General features: G+C 31.9%; 1 protein-coding gene across 1 annotated transcript in view; it reads left to right on the top strand.

The window, feature by feature from the left end:
* Window positions 1-27,067, top strand: part of LOC114326173 (ankyrin repeat domain-containing protein 29) — a 230,792-nt gene that overhangs the window by 53,165 nt on the left and 150,560 nt on the right. Inside the window, exon 2 of the mRNA XM_028274435.2 lies at window positions 9,173-9,283. Coding sequence (XP_028130236.2) covers window positions 9,173-9,283 — 111 coding nt within the window. The remainder of the gene's footprint in view (window positions 1-9,172; window positions 9,284-27,067) is intronic.

Raw genomic sequence — 27,067 nt, 5'->3', positions numbered from 1 at the left:
GGCACGCTCCTAATCAAATTATCAACATTTTGTTGTGGTAGGTTGCTCCATCCTTCAAGAGCAGCTGGTACTAGCCGTACGGTGTTTTGTGGATTATCCCGGCGAACTCTAATTTTTCTTTTAAGCATATCCCACAAATACTCTATAGGGTTAAGCTCGGGTGAGTAAGCAGGCCACTCCAAACAAGGGATACCTTCTGCTTCAATGATATCTCTAGTCACTCTAATGGTATGTGGAGGTCCATTATCATGCAAGAAAATTAAATTGTCTTTTGTTTCACCTCTCCAGAGCCTAACTACAGGCTACAGGTTATCAACATACCTGAGAGCAGTTAAAGTTGATTGGATGAAAATTAGTTTTCTTACGGATCACACTTCCTCTCCAGAACATTAGACTTCCCCTTGTATATTTGTGAACAGATCTGATAGTTTTCGTTCTTGCTTTTCTTCCTCGACCTCTAAGTACACGATTTCGTAGGTCATCTGATTTTACACAAATCCTGACTTTTCTGAAAATAGCACATTTTGTCAATTCCCAATGTTCCAGTTTTGGTGGTGAAGAAACCAATTTAGGAGATCAATCTTGTGCTGCCTGGATAACTCGGGAACCCATAACTGTCTCCTGCTGTATACTTCTTGGCACGAACTCTTCTTCTTATGGTTTCAACTGAAACAGTTACACATGTAGCTTCCAAAGCTTTGGAGCTGCAGGTGAGAAATGGTTGGGTGTCTTCCAGCTGATTGGACAATTAAACATGGCGATCATGGCGAGCCGTTATTACTTTTTAGCGACTTTTCCTTGCTTTATTTTTGAGCTTTCCTAGTTCCTGTTACCTAGCATAGGTTTTGGACAGAACACCCTGTGTTATGCCTAACTCTACAGCTATATTTCTATGAGAACATTACTTGCTCCACAAGACCAGTAAATCTTTCCCCGTTGTAAGTTCTATAACCCCACATGAGGCATATTTTCATTTTTGGGCGCAAAAGTTAGTTTATTTATTTCCGACCAATTTGCAACTCAAGCAAATAACCTATAATACCGTACCGAGCTGCACTATCTGATTGTCTTATAGATTTGTTTATTTTCAATAAAAATCTTTATTCTTCGCAACATAACAAGCTTTTTCAAAAGAAATAAATATTGAAAATGAATAACCATTTTCAATTTCGTTGCAAAACGAAAATACAGCCGAACCATATTCTAGTCTAATCAGAGAGTGCTGCAAGCACCTCTACCGGTTTCGAAACTTATTAGTCTCTCATCAGGAGGCACATATGCTGCTCTCGGAGGTGTAACCAGAGAAGGTTCCTATTGTTTTCATTCTGGTGGGATGTTCTATGTGCCCTTAGAGTGAAAACTTAGTATTTTTGCTAGCAGTTGCCGCTAGGGCATCTATGCCATTTCGTTCGTTGCAATTCGGGACTGCACGCTGGGGTTTGTTTTGGTTGGATCAGGGAGAGCAGCATATGTGCCTCCTGATGAGAGACTAATAAGTTTCGAAACCGGTAGAGGTGCTTGCAGCACTCTCTGATTGGCCTAGAATATGGTTCGGCTGTATTTTCGTTTTGCAACGCAATTGAAAATGGTTATTTATTTTTGATTTACATTTACTCTGTGTGGAGTATGAAGGGAACCATTCTCGTTGGAACTTTACCGCGCTGAGCAGATGAGACGTGAATTGTAAATTGTAGAATTGCCCCATCTTCCTTAGTCTCAGCATCTGTATGGCTTGCAAATTGTAGAAGCCTCGGAGGTGTAACCAGAGAAGGTTCCCATTGTTTTCATTCTGGTGGGATGTTCTATGTGCCCTTAGAGTGAAAACTTAGTCTTTTTGCTAGCAGTTGCCGCTAGGGCATCTATGCCATTTTGTTCGTTGCAATTCGGGACTGCACGCTGGGGTTTGTTTTGGTTGGATCAGGGAGAGCAGCATATGTGCCTCCTGATGAGAGACTAATAAGTTTCGAAACCGGTAGAGGTGCTTGCAGCACTCTCTGATTGGCCTAGAATATGGTTCGGCTGTATTTTCGTTTTGCAACGCAATTGAAAATGGTTATTTATTTTTGATTTACATTTACTCTGTGTGGAGTATGAAGGGAACCATTCTCGTTGGAACTTTACCGCGCTGAGCAGATGAGACGTGAATTGTAAATTGTAGAATTGCCCCATCTTCCTTAGTCTCAGCATCCGTATGGCTTGCAAATTGTAGAAGCCTCGGAGGTGTAGCCAGAGAAGGTTCCCATTGTTTTCATTCTGGTGGGATGTTCTATGTGCCATTAGAGTGAAAACTTAGTCTTTTTTTAAATAAATATTGCTTTGAAATACATGATGATTCCATATAAGTTTGTTTGTGTGTATTATATTCGTTGGTAGAATTTGAGTTGAGCGGAGAAAACTTGTAGCAATGAATTAAGGGCAAGATGATATATTTAAAATAATTGTTGAAATTTTCTTAAAATGTCTCAAATATCTTCAATTTGCAATATGTTGCTTGATCAAAACTAGTTTCAGGGTATTCCGCCATATGGCTAAACGATGTTTATTCTTAAGGGCGTAGGCGCAAAATTTCGGCTCCAATGCTTTTTAAATGCATTTAATTTTTCTAATCCTGAGAAAACTAATAAATATTTTTGAGCAATTTAAACGCAGAAAGAAAGATTACATTATTACCGAGGGCCGAAAGTCCCTTAGAATAAACAAAAAGTTTCTTTTGAATGAGATATTTGAAATTAAAAATCACACTAAATTTTCTCTTTTTTTCACCCCTGTAACTTATTTAATATAAACACGAGTTTTTAGGACTAAAGTATGGAAGTTTTTAGGGACTTTTGGCCCTCGGTAATAAAGTAGTCTTTCATTCTGTGTTTAAATTTTTCAAAAATACTTATTAGTTTCCTCAGGATTCGAAAAAATTAATACATTTAAAACCATTAGCCCAAAATTTTGCACCTACGGTCCTGTAAGGAATTTATTAGATTTTTTATTAGCTTCAATTTTGGTAATAATAACTTATTATTGTTATTTATGAAAAACCACTTTAAAACATGTATTTTTTTCACGAAAAATTAAAATCTTTGATCTTTAATAACTGAAAAAGTATTAATTTATTTAATCTTGATATAACCAATTTAAGAGTATCTTCTAACTACTCACTAATTTTCATGAAAATCGATGGAGGTTCAACGAAATCGGAGGTGAACACCTTCAGTGACTGCACTATAAGCAAATTAATATAATTCGGGAAGAATTCATTAGGGCAGTCAATGAGCGTATTTGGCTCCGAATTCCATCCTACTACATCGATTTACTTGATATTTTCACAGTAAGTAGCGAATAGCCCAAGAAACAAAGTCTACCCTATGCCGATGTGTGCTTTTATCTTGGGGGTGGTTTCCACCCCTTCTTGTGGTGAAAAATGTTTTGGTTAAAATAGTCACGGAAAAGGCTAGAGAACCTAATTTTAAGCAAAAACTGTTCTATAATTATTTTTTGAAAACTCAATACCTTTTGAGTTATTCGTGGTTAAAAATTGGCAATTTTCATTTAAAAATGACAACTTTTCGGACGGATTTTTGCGAATACAGACATACCCCAAACTTACGCGATAGGTGGGACCGAGCGAAAACCATTCATTTTAAACCCGTCCAACTTTTTGAACATAGAAATAACAATATAATAAAAGGTATTCTAGAAGGAAAACGATGCATTTACATTTTGGTGGATAGGTGTTAAAATTACTTCTCATTTTTTCTTAAAATACATTAGTTATCAATTTTGTTTGCAGCATATCTCGCTTAGTTTTAATGTAATGGACCTTTAATGTAGCTCATTTTAAAGGTCTTTTCAAGCACTACAAAAGGTATTGGTAGCATTATACACCTAAAATCGACCGTTTCTCTGTTATTTCAAGTTGAATACACCAATTTGAGAATGTACCAAAAAACAAACTATTTTCACCTACCATATCTCTTTTTGTATTATAACTAGAAGATTTATGAAGGCAAGTGTCTCTTTGTTTTTTTTATAACCTACAAAAATGTTTAAAATATTATTTTTAGTTAGATGCATAGTTTTTAAGGTACCCGCAAAAAACCGTTCGAAAAGGTTTCAATGTTTTAATGTTTCAATGAAAATGGCCAATTTTCAATCATGAATATCTCAAAAAGTATTGAGTTTTCAAAAAAAAACTATAGAACAGTTTTTGCTTAGAATTAGGTTCTCTAGCGAATTCCGTAGTAATTTTAACCAAAAAATTTTCCACCCCTAAGAAGGGGTGGGAATCACCCCCAAGATAAAAACACACATCGGCATAGGGTAGACTTTGGATTAGGAGATAAGTAGAGGATAAGTAGAAATTAAACACTGCGATGAATACAAGTACCTGGGCATGAAGATAACTCAAGATGGAACACTCGACGCTGCTATAAAAGACAGAAACATACAGGGTAGAAAAGCCATATCCATGATGAACGGCATTCTGTGGGAACAGCTCATATACAACAGCATACTTAAAAGTATAATCACATATGGCAGTGAAGTTTGGTCACTGAAACAAAGAGCTCAGAAAATGTTACTAGTAACAGAAATGGACTTCTGGAGAAGAGCAGCAGGCAAATCAAGAAGAGATCGGATACCGAACGAGAGAATACGAGAAATGATGGGAGTAACACATACAATAATTGATGACATAAAAACAAAACAACTGGTGTGGTACGGCCATGTACAGAGAATGCCAGACGACAGGATCCCTAAACAGATTTTGGCATGGACACCACAAGGGAGAAGAAAAAGAGGAAGGCCGAGAAGAAGCTGGAGGGAGGGAATTGAAAAAGAACTAGAGGAAAGAGAAATCCCTCCAGGTCTATGGTTAAACAGAGAAAAATGGCGGTTAGGAGTCGGAAGGCGTCGGAGAACGCTGTAAACCGATAGTAGTAGTAGTAGTAGTAGATAAGTAGAGGCTAGGCCCAAAATTTCATTAAAATCCATGCAGTAGGATAGAATTCGGAAGTAATATCCTATTCTTGCTCCCACTGACTGGCGTACATAGGAAGCGGAATACGTTGGAAAGCGCTATATAAGAAAAACTGATAGGTAGATAGAAAATATAATGAAAAAGTTGCAGATTAATCAAATGAATGTCAAATGATTCATCGTAAAAAAGAGGAAGTAGATTTCATTATTTCGTCACATGAAGTAATTTTTTCCTGATTTTTCTGTAGATTAATTGTAACATACGTAATATACTGTTTCTTCTTGGTTAATATTTTGTAATAGGTATCTCAATAATCATATTTATCGTGACATGGTGCATCGCCTTTGGCGATTACGTGATAAATCTTCTGACAAATTATCGATAGACAGGTATACTAGGAAAGTACATATTTCACGTCGTGAACAGAATAGAAAGGCTGGAGGTTAATAAACGCCCTGTAGGTATAATTTACGCGCCCATACGCAATCAACTTGGCATTTAGTCCTGTTTAAATGTAGTGAGTACTGTCTATGATCATCTAGATTCGAGGTTAAACATTAGAAATGATATACGGCTGTTTTTCTAAAAATAATAGTGCCGTCATTATGTAGATGTGAAAGGTGTACTTGTGATTTAACTCAAGAATAATTGCTTGAAAATTTATTGCTGGTATATCATCTATATTTTATGTAGTAACAATGTGCGAGAGCCAATATCTTCGAAACAAAAAGATGCACAATACGGTCAATACGTAGTTGATGGATTGATGAAATTTTAATTTACAATACAATCACTTTGGTTTTCGATTTTCTTAGAATTGATTGATTAGCCCTTTCTCAGTATGGGACGATTACGCCGATTTTACCTGAGGTGCGTTCAGCTGAGGACACGATTGCGCCGATTTAACTCAGATGGTCCCTAATCCCTGTACATGATTGCGTCGCCTCCTGGGGTGACGTAATATCTTTAATGTAATATACCCTAAAGAAATCACTAATTAAAAGAGTAGAATTTATCGCTAAATATTTCACACACATACACACAAACACGTACAAACACACGCAGACGCTCACAGACTCACAGATACATACAGACCACAGTTTTCTTTCATTATCTAAATATTACAAAATCAAAATAAAGATGCACTAGAAATAAACAAACTAAGACACGTTGAATGTTACGAGAGGGACTCCCGAATCATGATTTACAATGTACTTATAAACTTTGTAAATCATGATTTGGGAGTGTTCCTTGTAACACTCAAAGTTGTCTTGGTTTGTTTATTTCTAGTGCATCTTTATTGTGATTTTAGTATAATTATTTATATCTTATTTTTTCGATTCATTCATAATCGTTGTACGTTGTTGAGAGTTAATTTCTTTAGTTCGAGAACTAAAATGTTTACATTTCTTATTTTTATTTTTCTCTATTTTAGTCTTATAAATTTTATTTGATTACACTTCAGTCTTTTCATACACTCCTTCACCACTTCCCTCCATCTCCTTCTGTCCAATGCTAGTTCATTCCATCTCTCAATGATACATTTCTTCAGGTCTTCGTACACACTGTCCTTCCATCTTTTTCTTGGCCTGCCTTTCCTTCTCTTTTCTATTGGTCTTCGTGAGAATACCATTTTTGGCATTCTTTTGCTTCCCATTCTTTCGATGTGCCCCAAATATCGTATTTTCTGTGCTTTGAACGTCGTCGTTATCGTTGGCTCTTTATATAATTATTCCAATTCTTTATTGGTTCTTCTTCTCCACTGACCTTCTATTTTCACACCTTCATACAGGGTGATTGATTAGTGTGATAAAGTTCAGTAGATCCGCTATAGTAATAACTAGCAATAAAAGTTAATAACAAAAATTGTAGCCAACATTGAGCTTTACATTACAAAATTAGTTGGAATGTTACAGGGTGTTCGATAACATAGTGACAGACCAAACTTATGTTTTTTTTAAATGGAACACCCTATATTTTATTTTCTAAATCTTCTTAACTTTCCCATCACAAAAATATAAAGGTTTGTTATGTTATACAGGATATTTACAAAGTTATAACCAATTTTCTATGAAAATCGGTTGAACTCCCTGTATAAATAAAAATAAGCACAAGAGCAATGGTTTATTGGTGCCATATTTTTGTTGATTGTCAAAATTTTTATGAATGGTTGATATTGCTAATTTTCTTTATATCTAATACAGGGTGAGTCAAAACGCAAGTACATTATTTTCTCAGTAAGTTTAAATGAAACACCCTGTATTTTATGTCACTATCGACAAGAACCACTACCGTATTTTAATTTTTGGATAATATTCCCTATGTCTAAATTTGTTAGTTTTCGAGATATTTTCATTTTTCAGAGCAAATTATTTAAAGTGTCTGAATTTTCCCAAATTGTAAGTAAGCCATGCCTGAATTGTCTAAAACTGATGATTCACCATAATTGTTTGTGTATTGTGTCATTAAATAGATAAATGCATATTTTACTGTTGATGAAATGGTAGATATAATCTGGAATTGGGGGAGTGCAATAAAAATGCGTTTTTATCTGTAAGAATTTATCATGAACGGTTTGCTGAAAGACGATAACCTACAGCAGCAAGGTTTGAAAAATTAAGGATTGGTTTTTAATTGCACTGGTTCAGTTATGTATAAAAAAATACGAGCGAACAAAAAGTACTATAGCAGAGGAAAACTAAATAACTGTGTTGCTGGCAGTTACTGAAAATCAACATACAAAGTATACGAAATATTTCCAACACAAACGAACTAATTTACTACTCTGTGCAAAGAATTCTTGCAAAAAATAAAATGCACCCTTACCGTATTCAATTGTACCAAGAATTAATTCAGGAAGATTCTTAAAAGAGAATACTAATTTGTGAAGGGGCCTTAGATAAAATCAATTGACAGAGATATATCTTCGATAACGTACTATTTGGAGATGAAGTTACGTTTCATAAAAAGGTTCAGTTAATAGGCATAACTTTATTATTAGGTTAGACACCTAATTAATAATTTGCTCTGAAAAATGAAAATATCTCGAAAACTAACCAATTTGGACATTGAGAATATTACATTAAAATTAAAGTACGATAATGGTACTTTGCGATATTGATATAAAATACAGGTTGTTCCATTTAAAATTTCTGAGAAAAGAATGTACATGCGTTCTGATTCACCCTGTATTCGATATAAAGAAAATTAGCAATGTCAACCATTCTTAAAAAGTTTGACAATTAACAAAAAAATATGGCACCAATAAACCATTGCTGTTGTGCTTATTTTTATTTATACAGGGAGCTGAACTTGTTACGATTTTCATAAAAAATTGGTTATAACTTTGTAAATACCCTATATAACATAACCTTTCTATTTTTGTGATGGGGAAGTTAAGAATATTTCGAATATAAAATAAAATATAGGGTGTGCCATTTAAAAAAACATAAGTTTGGTCTGCCATTATGTTATCGACCCACCAGTAACATTCTAACTAACTTTGTAATGTGAACCTTAAAGTTGGCTACAATTTTTGTTAGCAACTTTTATTGCTATTTATTACCATAGCGCATCTACTGAGCTTCATCACACTAATCAATCACCCTGTATATTGTTCTTTGCATTTTTCTTTCCCATCTTTCTAAATGGCCCATTTCTGATTTTTTCAGCACCCACATTTTGCTTAGATCTGATAACATTTTTATAAATTTTGATTTTTTTTGATACGTAGGTATTTGGATTTTATTAATGTTCGTAATGCTCCATACTTTTTATTTCTTTTAGCTATTCTTGCCTTTATCTACCCTTCCTCATGACCATTTTCATCTATTTTGGCTCCCAGATAATTATTAATTTCTATCTATACATCTTTGTACTATCATGTTATTTTATTTCTTTTTGGATCTCTCCCACTATCATATACTTTGTCTTTTCTTCATTTATTTTAAGTCCCAATTTTTTGGCTTCTGTTATTACGTTTTTCATTAACTTTTTTAGTTCTTTCTTGCTTGTTGCTAATAGTGTCAGATCATCTACCAATGCTATGTATTGGTGGCCGTTTTTAAATATCGTTTCTTGCGTGTTTATTCTGCTTTTCCTGATTATTCTTTCCAATGTCAGATTGAATGTCAGATATCGAGATTCGAGAATATTTTAGTTTTTGATAAATTTTTTTAATTTTCGAATATTTTATTTCAGAAAGAATCTCTGTCCGACGTACAATTACATTTAGCAGCCCTCAACGGAGATCTACCCTTATTAAGAAGAATATTGGATAGTGGGAAAGTCCATGTGGACTCTAAAGATAAGGTAAGTTTATTAATAGGGAAATACTGATTTAAATCGATACAAAACCCTTCTTTCGGAATATGTAGTAGATTAATAATAGTAGTCTCCTTTTTTTACAAGATTATATTTTTGTTTGTAATAAAATTATAAGCTGTTACAATCATAATAGTTACATGAAAATAAAAGAGGTAGGACATCACAAATACCCTGGGCGCATGGTTAATTAAATACAGAGAGAGTCTGTAAAGTGGAATAAATTCAATATCTCAAATACTAATTGTTTTTTTGGAAAATGCTCAGACCCGTCGATTAGTATTTCAAATTGTCCTTTTTGACATTCAATAATAATGTATACAGGGTGTCCCAATTTAGAGATATGACGTCATCGTCGATTTTCTTAAATGGCAACACTGTCATTTTGATAGCTAATTTGATAGGGTTTGTAAAGTTATACATAACTGCAAAATATCAAATTTTTATTCTCTACCATTTACAAGATAATAGAAAATAACAAAGTTATATCTGTAATTTGGAATATATTCAATAATTAAAATACTAACTGTTTTTTACTTTATCGTACTATATACGTAGTATAGTATAATAGATAAAGTTATAGGATCGTGCAAAAAAAAATTTTTCAGATTTCACTTTTTTTCGACGTTTTGAGTCCCCCTGAGTCTAAAAAGCAAATAAAAAAAACATGTCGGAAGTATGTACGTACGTACGTACGTACGTATGTACGTACGTATGTCGCCACCGCCCAGCAAAAACTACTGGACCGATTTTGATGAAATTCGGTATGAGTAAGTTTAAGAGAATTTTGTCGAGAAACTAAGCTTTTAAAAAAAATCTCTTAAAGGGGCGCCGAAATAGGGGGGTTATTTAGGGCCCATTTTTGCAAATTTTGACAGAAATAAATGAAATTCAACTCAAAGTAAGCTCATCGATAGGTAAATAAAAGTACGGAATTTGACATTTCCAAATTCAAAATGGCGGCCAACATGGCCGACCGCCCCCCCGACACATTTCCCTATCTATCTAAAAAGTTTTTGAAGATAAGTTTAATTTGAAAAAGTCGTTATATAGCTTAAAGATGGGGCTATAAGAAAGATGTTATCGTTTTTCAGAAAAAGTTACGGGTTGCCTATATTTAAGGGGTCAAATTTTGACATAAATTTGAACTAGATTTTCTCAAAAATGGCTCCAAGGAATTTTTTTATTTTTTGATATATTTTTGATATCCTATCAGTAAATTGAATGACATTAGTCATATATCTTAACTCCCCATAGGAGGGGAGTTATGAATTTTTTATAAAAAAATATTCGAGTGCCCGTAACTTCCTTCTTAATAGAAACTAAAATTTGAAATTTTGCAGACATATATGGTATTTTATTATCTATTATCACAATAGATTTTACCAAAAACATGGCTTCCGGTTGAACCGGAAATGAATAAAAAATCTTAATTTTTTTGATACGCCCTGTATATTTTAACACATTTTGAAAGAATGCAAAATTACCTTTCCAATGACATAAAATTTATTGCTGTAGCTCAAAAACTCGAAAAGTTACGGTAAATATAAATTTTGCTATAATCTTATGTGTGTCCTCTCTCACGCGTTCATAGCAGAGCATTATTGTAGAGCAGTCAATGAGGGTATTTGGCTCCGAATTCCATCCTACTACATTGATGTACTTGATATTTTCACAGTAAGTAGGGAATAGCTCAAGAAACAAAATCTACCCTATATACTATGGCGCTTTTATCTTGGGGCGGTTCCCACTTCTTCAAGGGGGTGGAAAATTTGTTGGTCAAAATAAGCACGGAAGTGGCTGAAGAACCTATTTCTAAGCAAAAACTGGTCTATACTTTTTTTTGAGAACTCAATACTTTTTGAGTTATGCGTAGTTGAAAATTGGCCATTTTCATTGAAAAATGACACCTTTTCGGACGGATTTTTTGTGAATACCTTAAAAACTATGACTAAAAACTCTATATAAAACATTTTTTAGATTATAAATAATAAAGAGATTCGTTCCTTCGTAAATGTTCTATTTATAATACAAAAAGAGATATGGTAGGTGAAAATAGTTTGTTTTTTGGTGCATGCTCAAATTGGTGTATTCAACTTGAAATAACAGAGGAACGGTAGGTTTTAGGTGTATAATGCTACCAACACCTTTTGTAGTGTTTGAAAAGGCCTTTAAAACGAGCACCGTTAAATGTCGGTTACTTACAAACTAAGCGAGATATGGTGCAAAAAATATAATGACTAATGTACTTTAAGGAAAAATGAAAAGTATATACATTTAACTCCCCATCCACCATAATTTAAATGCATTGTTTTTCTTCTCAATACCTTTTAATATAGTGTTATTTCTACTTTCAAAAAGTTAAACGGGTTTAAAATGAATGGTTTTTTTAAAAAATGTGATCAAATTATAGAATGAATTTTTAAATTTTCTTAAAAATCTTCCTTTTTCTCCATGTAATTCGAAAATAAAAATATTTCACCCCTGAGAAGTGGTGGGAACTTCCCCCATGATAAAAGCGCCATAGTATATAGGATAGACTTTGAATTAGGAGATTGGGCTACTCCCAAAATTTCATTAAAATCCATGCAGTAGGATAGAATTTGGAGATAATATATTGTTCTTAATCTCGCGCATTGACTGGCGTAATCGAAATAGAATGAAATGCAAATATTGTAAACTATTAATTTCTCAGAAAAATGAACTAATTTGAAATGAAAGTATGACTATAATATTCTATTGATTTATGCAATAATCTACACATCTATAGTGTGTCCCCGAAATATGGCATCGAACATTTTCTCAAATGCAGGAATTAATGATGCGTAGAACCATAAAATACTTTTAAGTACAGTAGGTGTTTCTAAAATATCAAAATAACGAGTAACTTTGTTATTTTTATAGAATGCCAATATCTAGTACCATAACGATAATAGATCGGCACGATAAAGTTCTCGGGCGGCCCTTCCGTCCAGCGTTTTTGAAAAATGCTCAGACCCGTCGATTAGTATATCAAATTGTCCTTTTTGACATATAATAATAATGTATACAGGGTGTCCCAATTTAGAGATATGACGTCATCGTTGATTTTCTTAAATGGCAACACTGTCATTTTGATAGCTATTTTGATAGGGTGTGTAAAGTTATACACAACTGCAAAATTTCAAATTTGTATTCTCTACCATTTAGATGATAATAAAAAATAACAAAGTTATGAAAAAGAAGTAATCAACTAATAATTGAATTTAATTATTTCAATAAATTAAGCAAAAACTCATAATGTTGCCCTCAATTATTGTCAAATTGTCAATGGGCAACGTTATGAGCATTTGCTTAATTGAAATAAATAAATTCAATTATTATTTGATTACTTCTTGTTCTTCATAACTTTGTTATTTTTTATTATCTGGTAAATGGTAGGGAATAAAATTTTGAAATTTTTCAGATGTGTATAACTTTACACACGCTATCAAAATAGCTATCAAAATGATAGTGTTGCCATTTAAGAAAATCAACGATGACGTCATATCTCTAAATTGTAACACCCTGTATACATTATTATTATATGTCAAAAATGACAATTTGATATACTAATCGACGGGTCTGAGCATTTTTCAAAAAAACAGTTAGTATTTTAATTATTGAATATATTCCAAATTACAGATATAACTTTGTTATTTTCTATTATCTTGTAAATGGTAGAGAATAAAAATTTGATATTTTGCAGTTATGTATAACTTTACAAACCCTATCAAATTAGCTATCAAAATGACAGTGTTGCCATTTAAGAAAATCGACGATGACGTCATATCTCTAAATTGGGACACCCTGTATACATTTTTATTGAATGTCAAAAAGGACAATTTGAAATACTAGTCGACGGGTCTGAGCATTTTCCAAAAAAACAATTAGTATTTGAGATATTGAATTTATTTCACTTTACAGACTCTCTCTGTATATAGGACAAACAAGAGATAAGTTGCTCTATAGAAATATGCATGAAAATGAAAAAAGATTAGTGACGAAATAATACTAGGGCTAAAAACAAGAATACAAAAGATTACTGAATTTTCGGTATCATAAAATCTATATTGGCCTTCTTCTACCAGTGAATTGTGTTCTTCATTGTGTCCTTCATTGATTCTTGAAGGAATATTGGTTGAATCTTAAACTTCCGATCTGGAAGTCGGAAAGTTAAATAAAACATCCGTATTTTATCATTTCCGGTTTATTTATAATATTTGAAATAATAAAACTGTAATACTCCTCATCATTTCCTATACGGGCTTTTAGCCCTCTTTTTCGTGCTTCAGAATCAATTTCCTTGAACGCTAGCATTAGTCGTTGCTTGCTATAACGACATGTTTTTCTGATGTTAAGTTTGAGACACCCGTAGGTAGGACGAGATATAATTGTGGATATACATCAAAATCTTATTATAGCCTCATGTTTTATGATCATTTTGTTTTTTGAATGTATCTGATATCTTTAGAAACAAAGAAAATGGACGGTTTTATTCTTTAACATGACGTGTTTTAACTGAAACAAAACTAAACTAACAATAAAAAATAACAGTTAATAAACCTTTAAAACAGAAAGGCACATAATGTTAACAATTCTGGTTGACACCTTATGAGTTTAGTTATCGACCAAGTGACCGGTATGCATAACGCAACATAAGAGAGGTGAGATTGTTTAAGGGAGGCTCTGTGATGTTTTGGGGTGGAATTTCCTTGAGAATAAGTACGAATTTGGTGTCTATGTGGAGGCTCTTTAAAGAGCGAGAGATACATTGCACAGGGAGCGAGAGATACATTCTGTGAACACTTTGTTCCTTTTGCAGTATATATAGAAAATAATTTCATCTTAATGTCTCGTAAGACATGTCCTCGTCACGTATCACATGTCGTCAGTTAAAACACATATTAATGATTAAAACCGTGTAGTTTTTTTGTTATTAAAGATATCAGAGAAACTAAAAAAACAAAATGTTTACAAAATATTGAGACTATAACATAATTTCGATGTTAAGGTACCGTTGGGTTGTACCTTTTCCTCCCTACAGGGTGTCTCAAACTGTTGTTTCAGTTAAAACACATGTGCAAGAATAAAACCGTATATTTTCTTTGTTTCTAAACATATGAGGGACATTCAAAAAACAAAATGTTCACAAAACATAAGACTACAATTATTCCATTTTGGTGTATATCCACATATCTACCTTGTCCTCGCTACAAGGTGTCTCAAACTTTACATAAGATAAACATTTTTTTCTTCAACCCGGTATAAGTACAAAAAAAGAGTTTGAGTAAACCTTTGCCCCACTGTGTAAATACCAAAGAAAAATCTAAAATAATAAAAAAAACATTAGCGGGATCCTTTAACCTGTTCATGAAAAAATCAACTATGAAAATGAGCATAATTTTAGGTGAGTGATGCATAACTTTTGAAACTATGTTTAGATTCTATTCATTCTTCTGATATTTTTCCGGTAAATTAAATTAAGTTAATAATATTACTTATAAAAAAACAAACAAATGAAAAAGAGAATGCGGAAAAATCCCCTTACGAATAATTCACACATCCACTACTTCGGGCTGGGAAAAAATTTTTGAATAGAATCAGATCCAAACACCAGTTCTTAGAAATGTGTTTCGCCCTCTTCAACCTCTCTTTTTTCAAACCAGTAACTTTGGATCTTTTGATCACTGAGTGTGTTTCAAAGATCTACATCTTTTGTTTTTAAAACATACATTTTACTTTAATTAGTAATTAGGGAATTAAAACTTGAGACGGTTATTGTCAGATTGGGCGTAGATTTACGCTCCTGCTATGTCTAGGTCTCGAATGTTGTTTTTTGATTGGAATGTGTCGAAGATATTCAACCTCTCATCTTCAGTGATGAGCCCAGAGAGGTTGAAGAGGGCGAAACACATTTCTAAGAACTGGTGTTTGGATCTTTGATTCTATTCAAAAAATTTTTCCCAGCCCGAAGTAGTGGATGTGTGAATTATTCGTAAGGGGATTTTCCCGCATTCTCTATTTCATTTGTTTGTTTTCGTACGAGTGGTCGTCCAAACCAGTAAGTTTGGATCTTTTGATCACTGAGTGTGTTTCAAAGATCTACATCTTTTGTTTTTAAAATATTACTTATGGATCAAAATTATCAGTTTTTTATAAAATGTAGAATTTCAGGGTATACTTCGTCAGGTCTTGTTAATTCTTTTTGAACCTTTTACTTATTACTTTTAACAGGGTCAAATAACATTTAGTCCATTCTTTTACGGTTTTTGCTCTACATTTTAAAGAACCGCTTGAATTGACATGAAATTTGGCATACGCATAGCTTACATGTCAAAGAAAAAAAGTGATATTGTGCCGATGTGTGCTTTTGCCCTGGGGGTGACTTTCACCCCCTTTTGGGGGTGAAAAAATATAAGTCTAAAATAAGTCCGGAAATGGATAAACTGACTAATTTTAAGTAACTTTTGTTCTATAGAGCTTTTTCGCCAAGTCAACACTTTTCGAGTTATTTGCGAGTGAATATGTTCATTTTTCAACAAAATAACTACATTTTTAGACGGTTTTTCGCAAATAACTCAAAAAGTAAGTGTTTTGTCGAAAAAAACGTTCTTAGCAAAAATAAAGCCTGTAAAAAAGTAAAAAAAATGGTGTACGCTTTAGGTCTCTGGACCTCGTAAAACCATAGTTATAGCCAATGAAAAATATATTCATATTCATCAAATTTCAAATTAAATACTTCGAAGTGAAATATCCAAAAAATTAAGCACTTTTTGGGGAAAATCGATTATAACTTTTTTAAAGTGTTTTAAAAAAGCTTTATTTCTGTTTTTATAAAAAGTTTCTAGCATTAAATTTAATCAAGTTACGCTCAAAATAAAGTTGGTCGCTTTTGTTTTGGCAAAAAAAATCGGGAAGACCACCCCCTAATTAGCAACTTAAATGAAATTAATCGTTACCGCTCCACAAATTATTTTACTTATGTTGTGTTTATATGATCTGTAAGTTTCATCGATTCAAAGTGCTTATTTTGGAAAAAATTTGGTTTTAAAGTAAAATTTTTAAAAATTTTAATTTTGAAAAATATGCTTTTTTTCAAAATAACTTAAAAATTGTTAGAGTTACCAAAAATCTCGAAAAACAAAAAGTCAGCATTGCTTTTTTGAATATCATGTATTTTTTGTTTTTCTCTTAGACAAAAATTGATTGAGATTTGGTGTTTCTAAATTTGCATACATTCGTGATGAGTGACTCGTTCAACCCGTTTTAACTACAGCCCTTTTAAAAATAAGGACTTTGAACCGACGAAACTTACAGATTATACAGTGTGTCAATTTTAAAACTTACAATGGCTATATCTCACGAACAAAAGCTGAAAACGAAAAATGCTTGAAAACGTTTCTAGGATAGTAAGGGGGAACTAAAATGACATGAAAGAGAACTAACCCCTATCAACCCCCTAGGCCCCACCCACCACAACCAAAAAAGTTTAAATTGCAAACCCCTACTTGTGATACATCATTGAAAAGGCTATAAAAAATGCTATCCAATGGTATAAACAATAATTATACAGGGTGAAGCAATAATTGTGAAACTTTGGCTTAAATGAAAAATTTAATGAGGTTTTGCTGAACTGCAAATTTGATAAAAATGTCAATTAAGTAAATGTGCAAAGTGGGTTCCGTTGTTTTGTAAACAATAATACAGTCTATTTTCAAATTCTGCACGAAATTTGGCAAAAGTTTTTCTAGTAATAGGGCGACATGCTTGAGTAATTATTTCTCGCAATTTCCCAAGTGACGCAAGTTAAGTTTTATAAACAACTGATTTAAGGCAAAAATAGCAAATTAAGTTTTAATTCAACAAAAAAAAGTTCGAGCGGACATTTACCATTTAAAATAATAGTCCGGGAGATAGCATTACAAATACAAAAGTCATAGTAAGCCAGCTGATATTAACACCCTGTATAATTATTATTTATACCATTGGATAGTTCTTTTTAAAGTAGGATAGTATATTATTTTTTTCTATGGGGTTACCTTAAATCAGTTGTTTATAAAACTCAACTTGCATCACTTGGGGAATTGCGTGAAAGAATTACTCAAGCATGTCGCCCTAACACTAGAACATTTACCAAATTTCGTGCCGAATTTGAAAATAGACTGTATTATTGTTTACCAAACAAGGGAATTCACATTAAATATTTACTTAATTGACATTTTTAATCAATTTGTAATTCAACAAAACCTTAGTAAATTTTTCATTTAAGCCAAAGTTTCACAATTATTGCTTCACCCTGTATAATTATTATTTAAACCATTGGATAGCATTTTTTATACCCTTTTCAATGATGTATCACAAGTAGGGGTTTGCAATTTAAACTTTTTTGGTTGTGATGGGTGGGGCCTAGGGAGTTGATGGGGGTGAGTTCTCTTTCATGTCATTTTAGTTCCCCCTTAGTATCCTAAAAACGGTTTCAAGCATTTTTTGATATCAGCTTTTGTTCGTGAGATATAGCCATTGTAAGTTTTTAAATTGACACACTGTATAAACAATACATACACGCGTCAACAAACTTGTGAAGTCGTAACGATTAAGTTCATTTGAGATACTAATTAGGGGGTGATTTTCCCGTTTTTTTTTTACCAAAAAAAAGGGACTAACTTTATTTTGAGCGTAACTTGTTTACTTTTGATGCTAGAAATTTTTTTTATATAACAAAAATGAAGCTTTTTTTAAACATTTTAAATAAGTTGTAATGAGTTTTCCCCGAAATGTGCATCATTTATGGTTATTTCACGTTAAAGTATTCCATTTGGAATTTGACGAATATGAACCTATTTTTAATTAGCTATAACTCTGCTTCTACTAGGTATAGAAACGTGATATATACACCATTTTTTAAAATTTTTTACAGGATATATATTTGCTACGAATATTTTTCGACAAAATACGTACTATAGTATTTTTACTACAAAAACGTTATTACGTAGGTCAAAATTTTTGACGTAAGAGAACTGTTAAAACGTTAGAATGTGACTTTTCATTATTGCTATGTTTATTATAAACATGGCAATAATGAAAAGTCACATTCTAATGTTTGGACAGTTCTCTTACGTCAAAAATTTTGACCTACGTAATAACGTTTTTGTAGTAAAAATACTATATTTGAGTTATTTGCAAAAAACCGTCTAAAAGTGTGGTTATTTTGTTGAAAAAATGAACATATTCACTGGCAAATAACTCGAAAAGTATTGACAGTGAAAAAACTCTATGGAACAAAAGTTACTTAAAATTAGTCAGTTTATCAATTTCCGGACTTACTTTGGACGAATACTTTCTCACCCCCAAGAGGGGGTGAAAAGCACCCCCGGGGCAAAAGCACATATCAGCACAATATCACTTTTTTTCTTTGACTTGTTAGCTATATGTATGCCAAATTTCATGTCAATCCAAGCGGTTCTTTAAAATTTAGAGTTTTTGCAATATTTTACCGTTAAAGAACGGACTAATTGGTTAATGCTTTAACTCTTGCTGACATTTGTTTTTATTAATTGGTTTTTTCGTTATTAACTTGTTTAATACTTTTTACTGTTTGCGCAGATTTCAATTTCAAAATTGTACACGTACAAAAGAAAACATACACTCCCGTACAAAAATATCGAATATCTTGAAATTATCATGTGAAGTGGAATTTTTTGTGTTACGATGCTTAGCCCTCCTCCTCCTAGTGACATAGGAATAGGATTTTTATTCCGAATGAGATGTTTTGAAGTGTCATATAAATTCTTGATCGCATTTAAATCTGATGGGCTATGTGGTGGCCAATATAAATAATCGTTTAAATTAAATCTCATAAACCTCAGTATTGTTCTTTCCAAGTAATACCGCTTCATACCAATATGCCGCCGCCACCAAAACTAAAGGCTGTATGACACTATGCATTTTCTTGTATCATTTCTAATATCGTTTCTGATATTAGAAAGTTATATACATTTTCTTGTATCGTTTCTTGTACGTACATTTGTACCCTGTATGACACTATGCAAGTTCTTGTATCGAAAACTGTATGTAATTCGGCACGTGATTGGTCGAAATTTTGTTTGTTACCCTGTGTCACGTTAAATTGGTATGGTAGTACTGCGTCTACAGCTGATTTTAAAGATTTTATAAAAATTATAAACTTTTAAAAACTTATAAATTTAACATTTCAATGTTAACCAGAATTTTTACGTTGACTGTTTAAGGTTGATTATTTGTGTTTTTATTTTGTTTTGATATTTGTGCTAAAATATTTGCATTATAATTATCTTCAGTTTGATCCAAATTAGGAACTATTGTATTTTCCTCTATTAAAAAATTATACAACATGAAAGCCAAAGTAATAGTTTGAACTTTACTAGAAGCTAAATATATGGTTATTAGTAGAACAGTAGTCTATATATTAGGTATCTATAAAAGATTTATAAATAATACCTACAAAACACAAATAAATTCATCAAGACATAAATCATATGATCCCATTTTCAGCCGCCTTATGACATTTAGTTGTTTTACCGGCAGGTTTTACGTTTTTGCTCTTTGCGCAGAAATTGGCGCAGTTCTTGTACAAGAATCTGTGTCTGACACAAATTCTTGTATCGTTTCTGATATCGTTTCTTGTATCTGTGTATGACACTATGCATTTTTTTGACATATCAGAAATCATATCAGAAATGATACAAGAAAATGCATAGTGTCATCAAATACTATGGACGATTATAGTCCATAGTATTTGGTGTCATACAGCCATAACGCCCTGTATGAAACGCTATGTATGTAACGCTATACATAGCGTTAGTTTTAGTAGCAGCAGCATAGTGCTATGGAGCGGTATTGATTGGAAAGGACATACCGAACTTGTGGAGATGATTGGGTGAATGTCGGCTGACATTAACATTCAAAACATTTTAGAAGATCAATTTTTGTCATTTACCAGCCATATTGGATATGACAGATTCGTGCTAATGCACGATACTGTCCGTGTCAGTCCTCAGGTCGTTAGAATAGTGAATACTTATATGGATGAGATTCAATTTAAACAATTATTCAATTTTCAGAAAAGAAATCTTATTCCTATGACATTTGGAGGGCTAAGGATTGCACCACAAAAAAATTTTAACTTCACATGATAATTTCAAAATATTCGATATTTTTGTCCACAAGTGTACTTATATTAAATTAAATTTTGCTCTCACCAATCGATATTAATTTTTACACAGTTTTAAAATCAATGTAACCGTAAACATTTGCCAAATTTCTTCTGACCTAGATATTTGCATTCGAGCCCACGTTTATTGGTTTTTTATATGACTATTTGTCTCCGGTGATCGTAACGCATACATAAATACTTCAACACGCGCTAATGATGATTGTTTTACATCCATTAGTTGTGCTTCCGTATAATCGTTACCAGTTAGAACTGTGCCATCAGCCAACATGGTATTTACGGTATTCTTTCTTCTTCGCCGCTTTTTCTTCATTCCTCATTAGCTCATTACACAAAGACGTGACTGTTGATAATAACCTAACGTTTTTTTATGAAGCTGACTCTTTATATATGTACTGTTAATATATATTATAAAAAATTATATCTATAGGTATACAGGGTGTAACAAAAATGTAGGTCATATATTCAATCAGTTCAATCATCAATTAAATAATTTTTTACTCCTTCAGATTTTTGGTATCACTAATAATTTGTTTTGAAAAAAGGGAAATTTTTTCAAAATTAAAAAAGAAATAAGCACTTTGAACCGATGAAACCTACAGAGCATATAAACAATAATACATAATAAGTAAAGTAACTTGTAAAGCAGTAACGATTAATTTCATTTGGGATGCTAATTAGAGAGTGATATTCACAAATGCACTTTAAAAAAATTTTAATGAGTTTTCCCCGAAAAGTGCTTAATTTTTTAGTTATTTTACATTGAAATATTCGATTTGGAATTTGACGAATAAGAACCTACTTTTCATTAACTACAACTCTGCTTTTACTGGGTCTACAGACTTCATATGTTACGGGTAAAGTTAGGTTAACAGAAGTATCCGGGTAAAATGCAAAGTACCCGCGAGGTATTGGTAAAATAAATGCAAATGTAAAGTAGCTGGAACTATTTGTAACTCCAAATGCCACAGCAGCTTGCCTTGTTTTAGTAAATAGATTATAATTTTTATTTCTGCAGTGTTTATAGTTTTACTTTCTTTACTTTCGTAAAAGCCGTTTTTTCTTAAATTTAAGATATCTTTCAAACAGTTACGGCCTTGCCATTACTAGTATAACCAATTGAATCAGTCATTTTGAAAAGGGTTCATCTCCACTTTTTTAAATTTTACAGGAGAGGTAAACAACTTTTTATCTTTAAGACTATTAGGAAAATAAATATACAAGCTGATGAATAATTTGAAAATGTTTTTTTTTTAATTTTAAAAGACTTTGAAACTGCAATTGTTTTAAAAATCCGTTTTCAAAATGAACAGGTATTGAAAGAAAAAAATATTCATTATAATGTGAATATTGTTTATTACACTCATTAAACAGCTAAATACAAGCTGATGAATATTTTAAAAACGTTTTTCAATTTTAAAAGACCTAGAAACAGCAATTTTTTTTTAAAAGAGATGACCCGTTTTCAAAATGAACAGATCATGTTGTAGAATGGGTATCTCTAGGAGATGACCCCTTTTCAAACTGAACTGTTTTGCGGTGTATGCTGTGCTTATGGTAATAATATTGAAAGTTGACCTGTTTTTATAGGGAATAGACGTGTCTATGTGTATTAAAAAAAAATTCAACAGAAAGTGGAAATGTCAAAACAGTGGAGATGACCCCTTTTCAAAATGACCGATTCAATTAGGTTTTTAACCAAATGGCAGCAGGTAGAATGTGTTTACCTGAGTAAAGCCCGAAATTTGAACGAAGTATTTAAATTATATTTCGGACTTACTATCGGATACTACCGATACCTCGCGGGTACTTCGCACTTTACCCGGGTATAATTCTAGGTTTACCCGTTAATCTGACTTTACCCGTAACATATACACCGGTTTTTTACTTGTTTATAAATTATATTTTTGCTAAGAATATTTTTTTCGATAAATACTTTTTGAGTTAATTGCTATAAAAACCGTCTAAGAACGGTTTTTTTTTGTTGAAATATTAACAACATATATTCACTCGCAAACAACATATTGATTTAGTGAAAAAACTCAATTGATCAAATTCCGGACTTATATTGAACGTATGTTCTTTCACCCACGAGAAAGGGTGAAACTCTCCTCCAGGGCAAAAGCGCACATCGGCAGAATATCACTTTTTTCTTTGACATGTTAGCTATGTGTATGCCAAATTTCATGTCAATCCAAGCGGCTCTTTAAAATTTGGAGCAAAAACCGTGATTCAATGTACTATACAGGGTGGGGCATTAGTGTGACAAAGGCCAATTACTCGTTTGTCGTAAGAGACAAATCGTTGCTATGTTTATGCCAAATTTCATGTCAATACGAGCGGTTGTTTAAAATTTGGAGGTTTTGCAATATTTTACCGTGAGTGAATGGACTATTTTTGCAAATTTTTATATTCCGTGTAAAATTTTAAACCTAATGGCCAATTAAAATATGAATACAGAGGAAAATACCATAAATTATGACAATATTATATACATTATTTCATTATTATTAAAATAAATACATCATGAGGTTATGTAATATTTAATTATTGAGTATCTATGATTATAATTCCAGTGATAAAATCATAAAATATTAATGGTAAAATCTCCAGTATATGTGTTACCGTTAAAACCCGATTTCAGTTAAAACCCGAATTTACTAGGAAAAACTAGTTTTAACTCTGTGTTTTAGACAATTCTAGTTTTAACTAGTCAAAACTAGATTTGACTGCTAAATTCAGTTAAAACTAGAAATCCCGAATGGATTTCATTTAGAGTAGTTTATATGCGATTCTCTTGTGATTGCATATCGATCAAATCTACCTGACAGGTGACTATTCATTTCTGAGTGCAATAGGTTTTGACACAAGACCTCCTCTTCGCTCTATTTTTACTCTACTGCCCTTTCACATTGGCAGCTTTCACACATTGGTATAAAAGTATTGATCATATCAATTATTGTTATATATTTGCCTATTTTCTGGCGGTTTTAGTCTTCAACCTATCCCGATCTCCATGAATAATAGCAACGTGGGCTGCTTCAATTATGGCAAAAATGTCTTCGGCAGGTAGATACATAATATTTGAAAGATGGGATCAATTTTAGAAGCTAACGTTTTTATTTGGTCAACTTTAACAATTCTAAATCGTTTTAGTCTTCGATTTTGTAATGGTGTTGTCTGGCAGACAGTTCCGCATCTTGTTCTTCGACCATAATTAATATATTATATGCTTTTGGTCACAACATTGTAGTGACTTTCTTTTTTCTCGGTCTCTTCCATTTGTAAAATAATTTCGAAAACACGTTCTTTTCACGTTCTTGTCTCTTCTCGCCACAATTTTAATGGTATGTATTCGCTAGTAATTCCAGAAAAAACTAGTTTGAACTAGTATAAACTACCCTAAATAAAATCCGTTCGGGATTTCCTGTTTAACTGAATTTAGCGGTCAAATCTAGTTTTGACTAGTTAAAACTAGAATTGTCTAAAGCGCATAGTTAAAACTAGTTTTTCCTAGTAAATTCGGGTTTTAACTGAAATTGGGTTTTAACGGTAAATATGTACATCAAAACTACAATTAAAAATTATAATCTATCATATACCTACTACCCGAAAAAATATTAGATACTGTAATACAGTAATACCTTTCTTATTAGGACACTCGCGATTTTGCTACATGTAGTAATATTTAGACTTTAAACTTTAAAATAAACTCTCTCGCTATTATTTCACGGATACCTGATGTTGGCTATTATATAAATAACTCTCAGATATTGACTTAAATAAAATGAAAATGTCGAGCCACGCAGTCTGACTTACACTATGTACTTGTATTTTATACTGTGTGAACGTTTAAGCAAAAAAAGCAGAGACAGATCGATTTTTGAAATTAGTTTTGCTTTTATTTTGAAAAATCGCAAGTCTGATAACCTCAACATGATGTGATGATGCCATTTATTTGTTTTTTTTTTCTAAATAGAAACCTATATTTTTTTGTTAAAATTTAAAAATAGACGATTAGTCCAAGGCGCATCTGTTTTGAGATGGACGTTGAGAGGTGACTCAAATTTTTTTACAGAAATTGCTTGAAAATAAATCAAATAATAATATTTGAGTTATCCTCCCTCTCAAAAAGGTCCGGAACATTGTTTAAATAATCAAAATGTCAAAAAATTAAGAAAAAATTCGATTTTTTTCTTCGTTTTTTGATTATAACTTTAAAAGTATTCATTTCCAAGTAAAGTTGTACTAACATAAAAGTTGCATAATTAAATTTCCTACAACATAGAATTGATTAAAAATTTAAAAAATAGTCACCCTAGTTGCAAAATAGCAATAATTGCGAGAAAACCATACAAAAACAAGTATTTGCATTTTACGTTTTTCAACAATTTATGCTACACTTAGGACCTTCATATTTCACCCAAAAAAACTTTATGATACAATAAAACACTACTATAAATTTAATTAAGATCGGTGCAATAGATTATGCAAAATAAATTTTGCAATCCAGCTTTCGCTAAAAAAATTCATTTTTTTTAAATGTTACAGGACTGAAAATAAAGCAGGTAGCAGGTTGAAATTTTTTTTGTTTATAGAAGTGTACTGTACCTTTTATTTTCAATTTGAAAAATTAACATCGATTAATTACCACGGCGTCAGGAAATTTTTTAAATAAACATTAATTTTTGGTGCTACGCGCAGGACAGCGGTGTTCGATTAACACAAGTTGATTTCCACAAGTTGATTTCTACCAAAATTTCTTCCAATCTTTATCTAATATATTATTTTCTTACTCTATATTTTGTTGTATTTTAATATTTTAATTCCACAAAAATCAAACTAATTTTATTATTGTTTGTGAAATATTGTTTAAACAATTGCTTATGTTTAAAAATAATAAACTTTCCTACTAACTATTCCCTAAGTTAAAATATATGAACAAAGAAAGTTTTCGCTAATAAAAGTGTTATTTCAAAGGATAGAGTATGTGTTTTTATTTTGCAATAAACAAATTTATTTATTTATATCGAAATGTAATAAAAATTAAAATGTATCAATCATTGTTAAAGGTCATTGGAATGCCCAATCAGAGCAAACTATCAGCTGTCCTGCGCGTAGCACCAATAATTAATGTTTATTTAAAAAAATCCTGACGCCGTGGTGTTAATCGATTTTAATTTTGCAAAATTGCAAATGAAAGGTACAGTACACTTCTATATGTAAAAAAAAAATGTCAACTTGCTATCTACTTTATTTTCAATCCTGTAACATTTTGAAAAAATGAATTTTTTTTGCGAAAGCTGGATTGCAAAATTTATTTTGCAAAATCTATTGAACCGATCTTAATGAAATTATCAGTTTCGTTTTACTGTATCATAAAGTTTTTCTGGGTAGAATTTGAAGGTTCTATGTGTAGCATAAATGGTTGAAAAACGTAAAATGCAAATACTTGTTTTTGTATGGTTTTTTCGAAATTATTGCTATTTTGCAACAAGGGTGACTATTTTTTAAATTTTTAACCAATTCTATATTATAGGAAATTTAATTACGCAACTTTTATGTCTATACAACTTTTCTCGAAAATAAATACTTTTAAAGTTATAATCAAAAAACGAAGAAAAAAATCGAATTTTTCCTTAATTTTTTGACATTTTGATTATTTAAACAATGTTCCGGACCTTTTTGAGTGGGAGGATAACTCAAATATTATTATTAGATTTATTTTCAAGCAATTTCTGCAAAAAAATTTGAGTCACCTCTCAACGTCCAAATGTACTTATATTTTTACAGATGCGCCCTGGTCTAGATGGAATTCTAAAAACAGCAATGTGTATTACTATTGCCATGAAGTTAGTAGTTTTGGTTATACAAGGTGTTAAAAATTAAGAAAAAAATAATTATAGAGTTTCAAGAAACTTTGTTTAATTTTTAACCGCAGAAACAAAAATATTGGTTATTTAAATAAAAAACAGTTTAAATAAAGTTCTCAAATCTGCTCACTTCTTGGCAAGAAGTCAACCTTTGGTTAAATTCACGCATCAACATTAATTCAGTGCAATAATTAATAACAGGAGGATTAAAATTAGGAGGAAAATGATTACAATTTTGAGAAAAAATAATGAAGTGATGTAATGGAAATACTATAGGTGTGCTAACAATATCATTTTTTAAGATGTATCCTCATTTATCTAAACGACACCGTAAATAAACAAAACTGTCCATATTACCCAGTACGGAAGCCCATACCCATTTCTTTTAAAAGGGAAATATATGGGCAGGAATTATTGGCATAAAAATTATCGGCCCAATTTTCGTAGATAAAAATTTCACTGTAGATAGTATCAGAATTAATCGCGTTATTTCCCAATGATAATAATCCTGTTCCGTTCCTCCACCTATAATTTTCTTTCTATTTAATTAGTAATTAATATCATAAGTTTTTATTCTTATTAATTTTAAATTTGGTTTAACCTTGTGTGTATATATTTTAATTACGTACCAATACGGTCCTGTAGGCACTACCCCCAAGCCAAAACCCA

The sequence above is a fragment of the Diabrotica virgifera genome, chromosome 7 (genome assembly GCF_917563875.1).
Source record: "Diabrotica virgifera virgifera chromosome 7, PGI_DIABVI_V3a".
Lineage (NCBI taxonomy): Eukaryota > Metazoa > Arthropoda > Insecta > Coleoptera > Chrysomelidae > Diabrotica > Diabrotica virgifera.
This window is presented reverse-complemented; position numbering and strand designations above follow the sequence as displayed.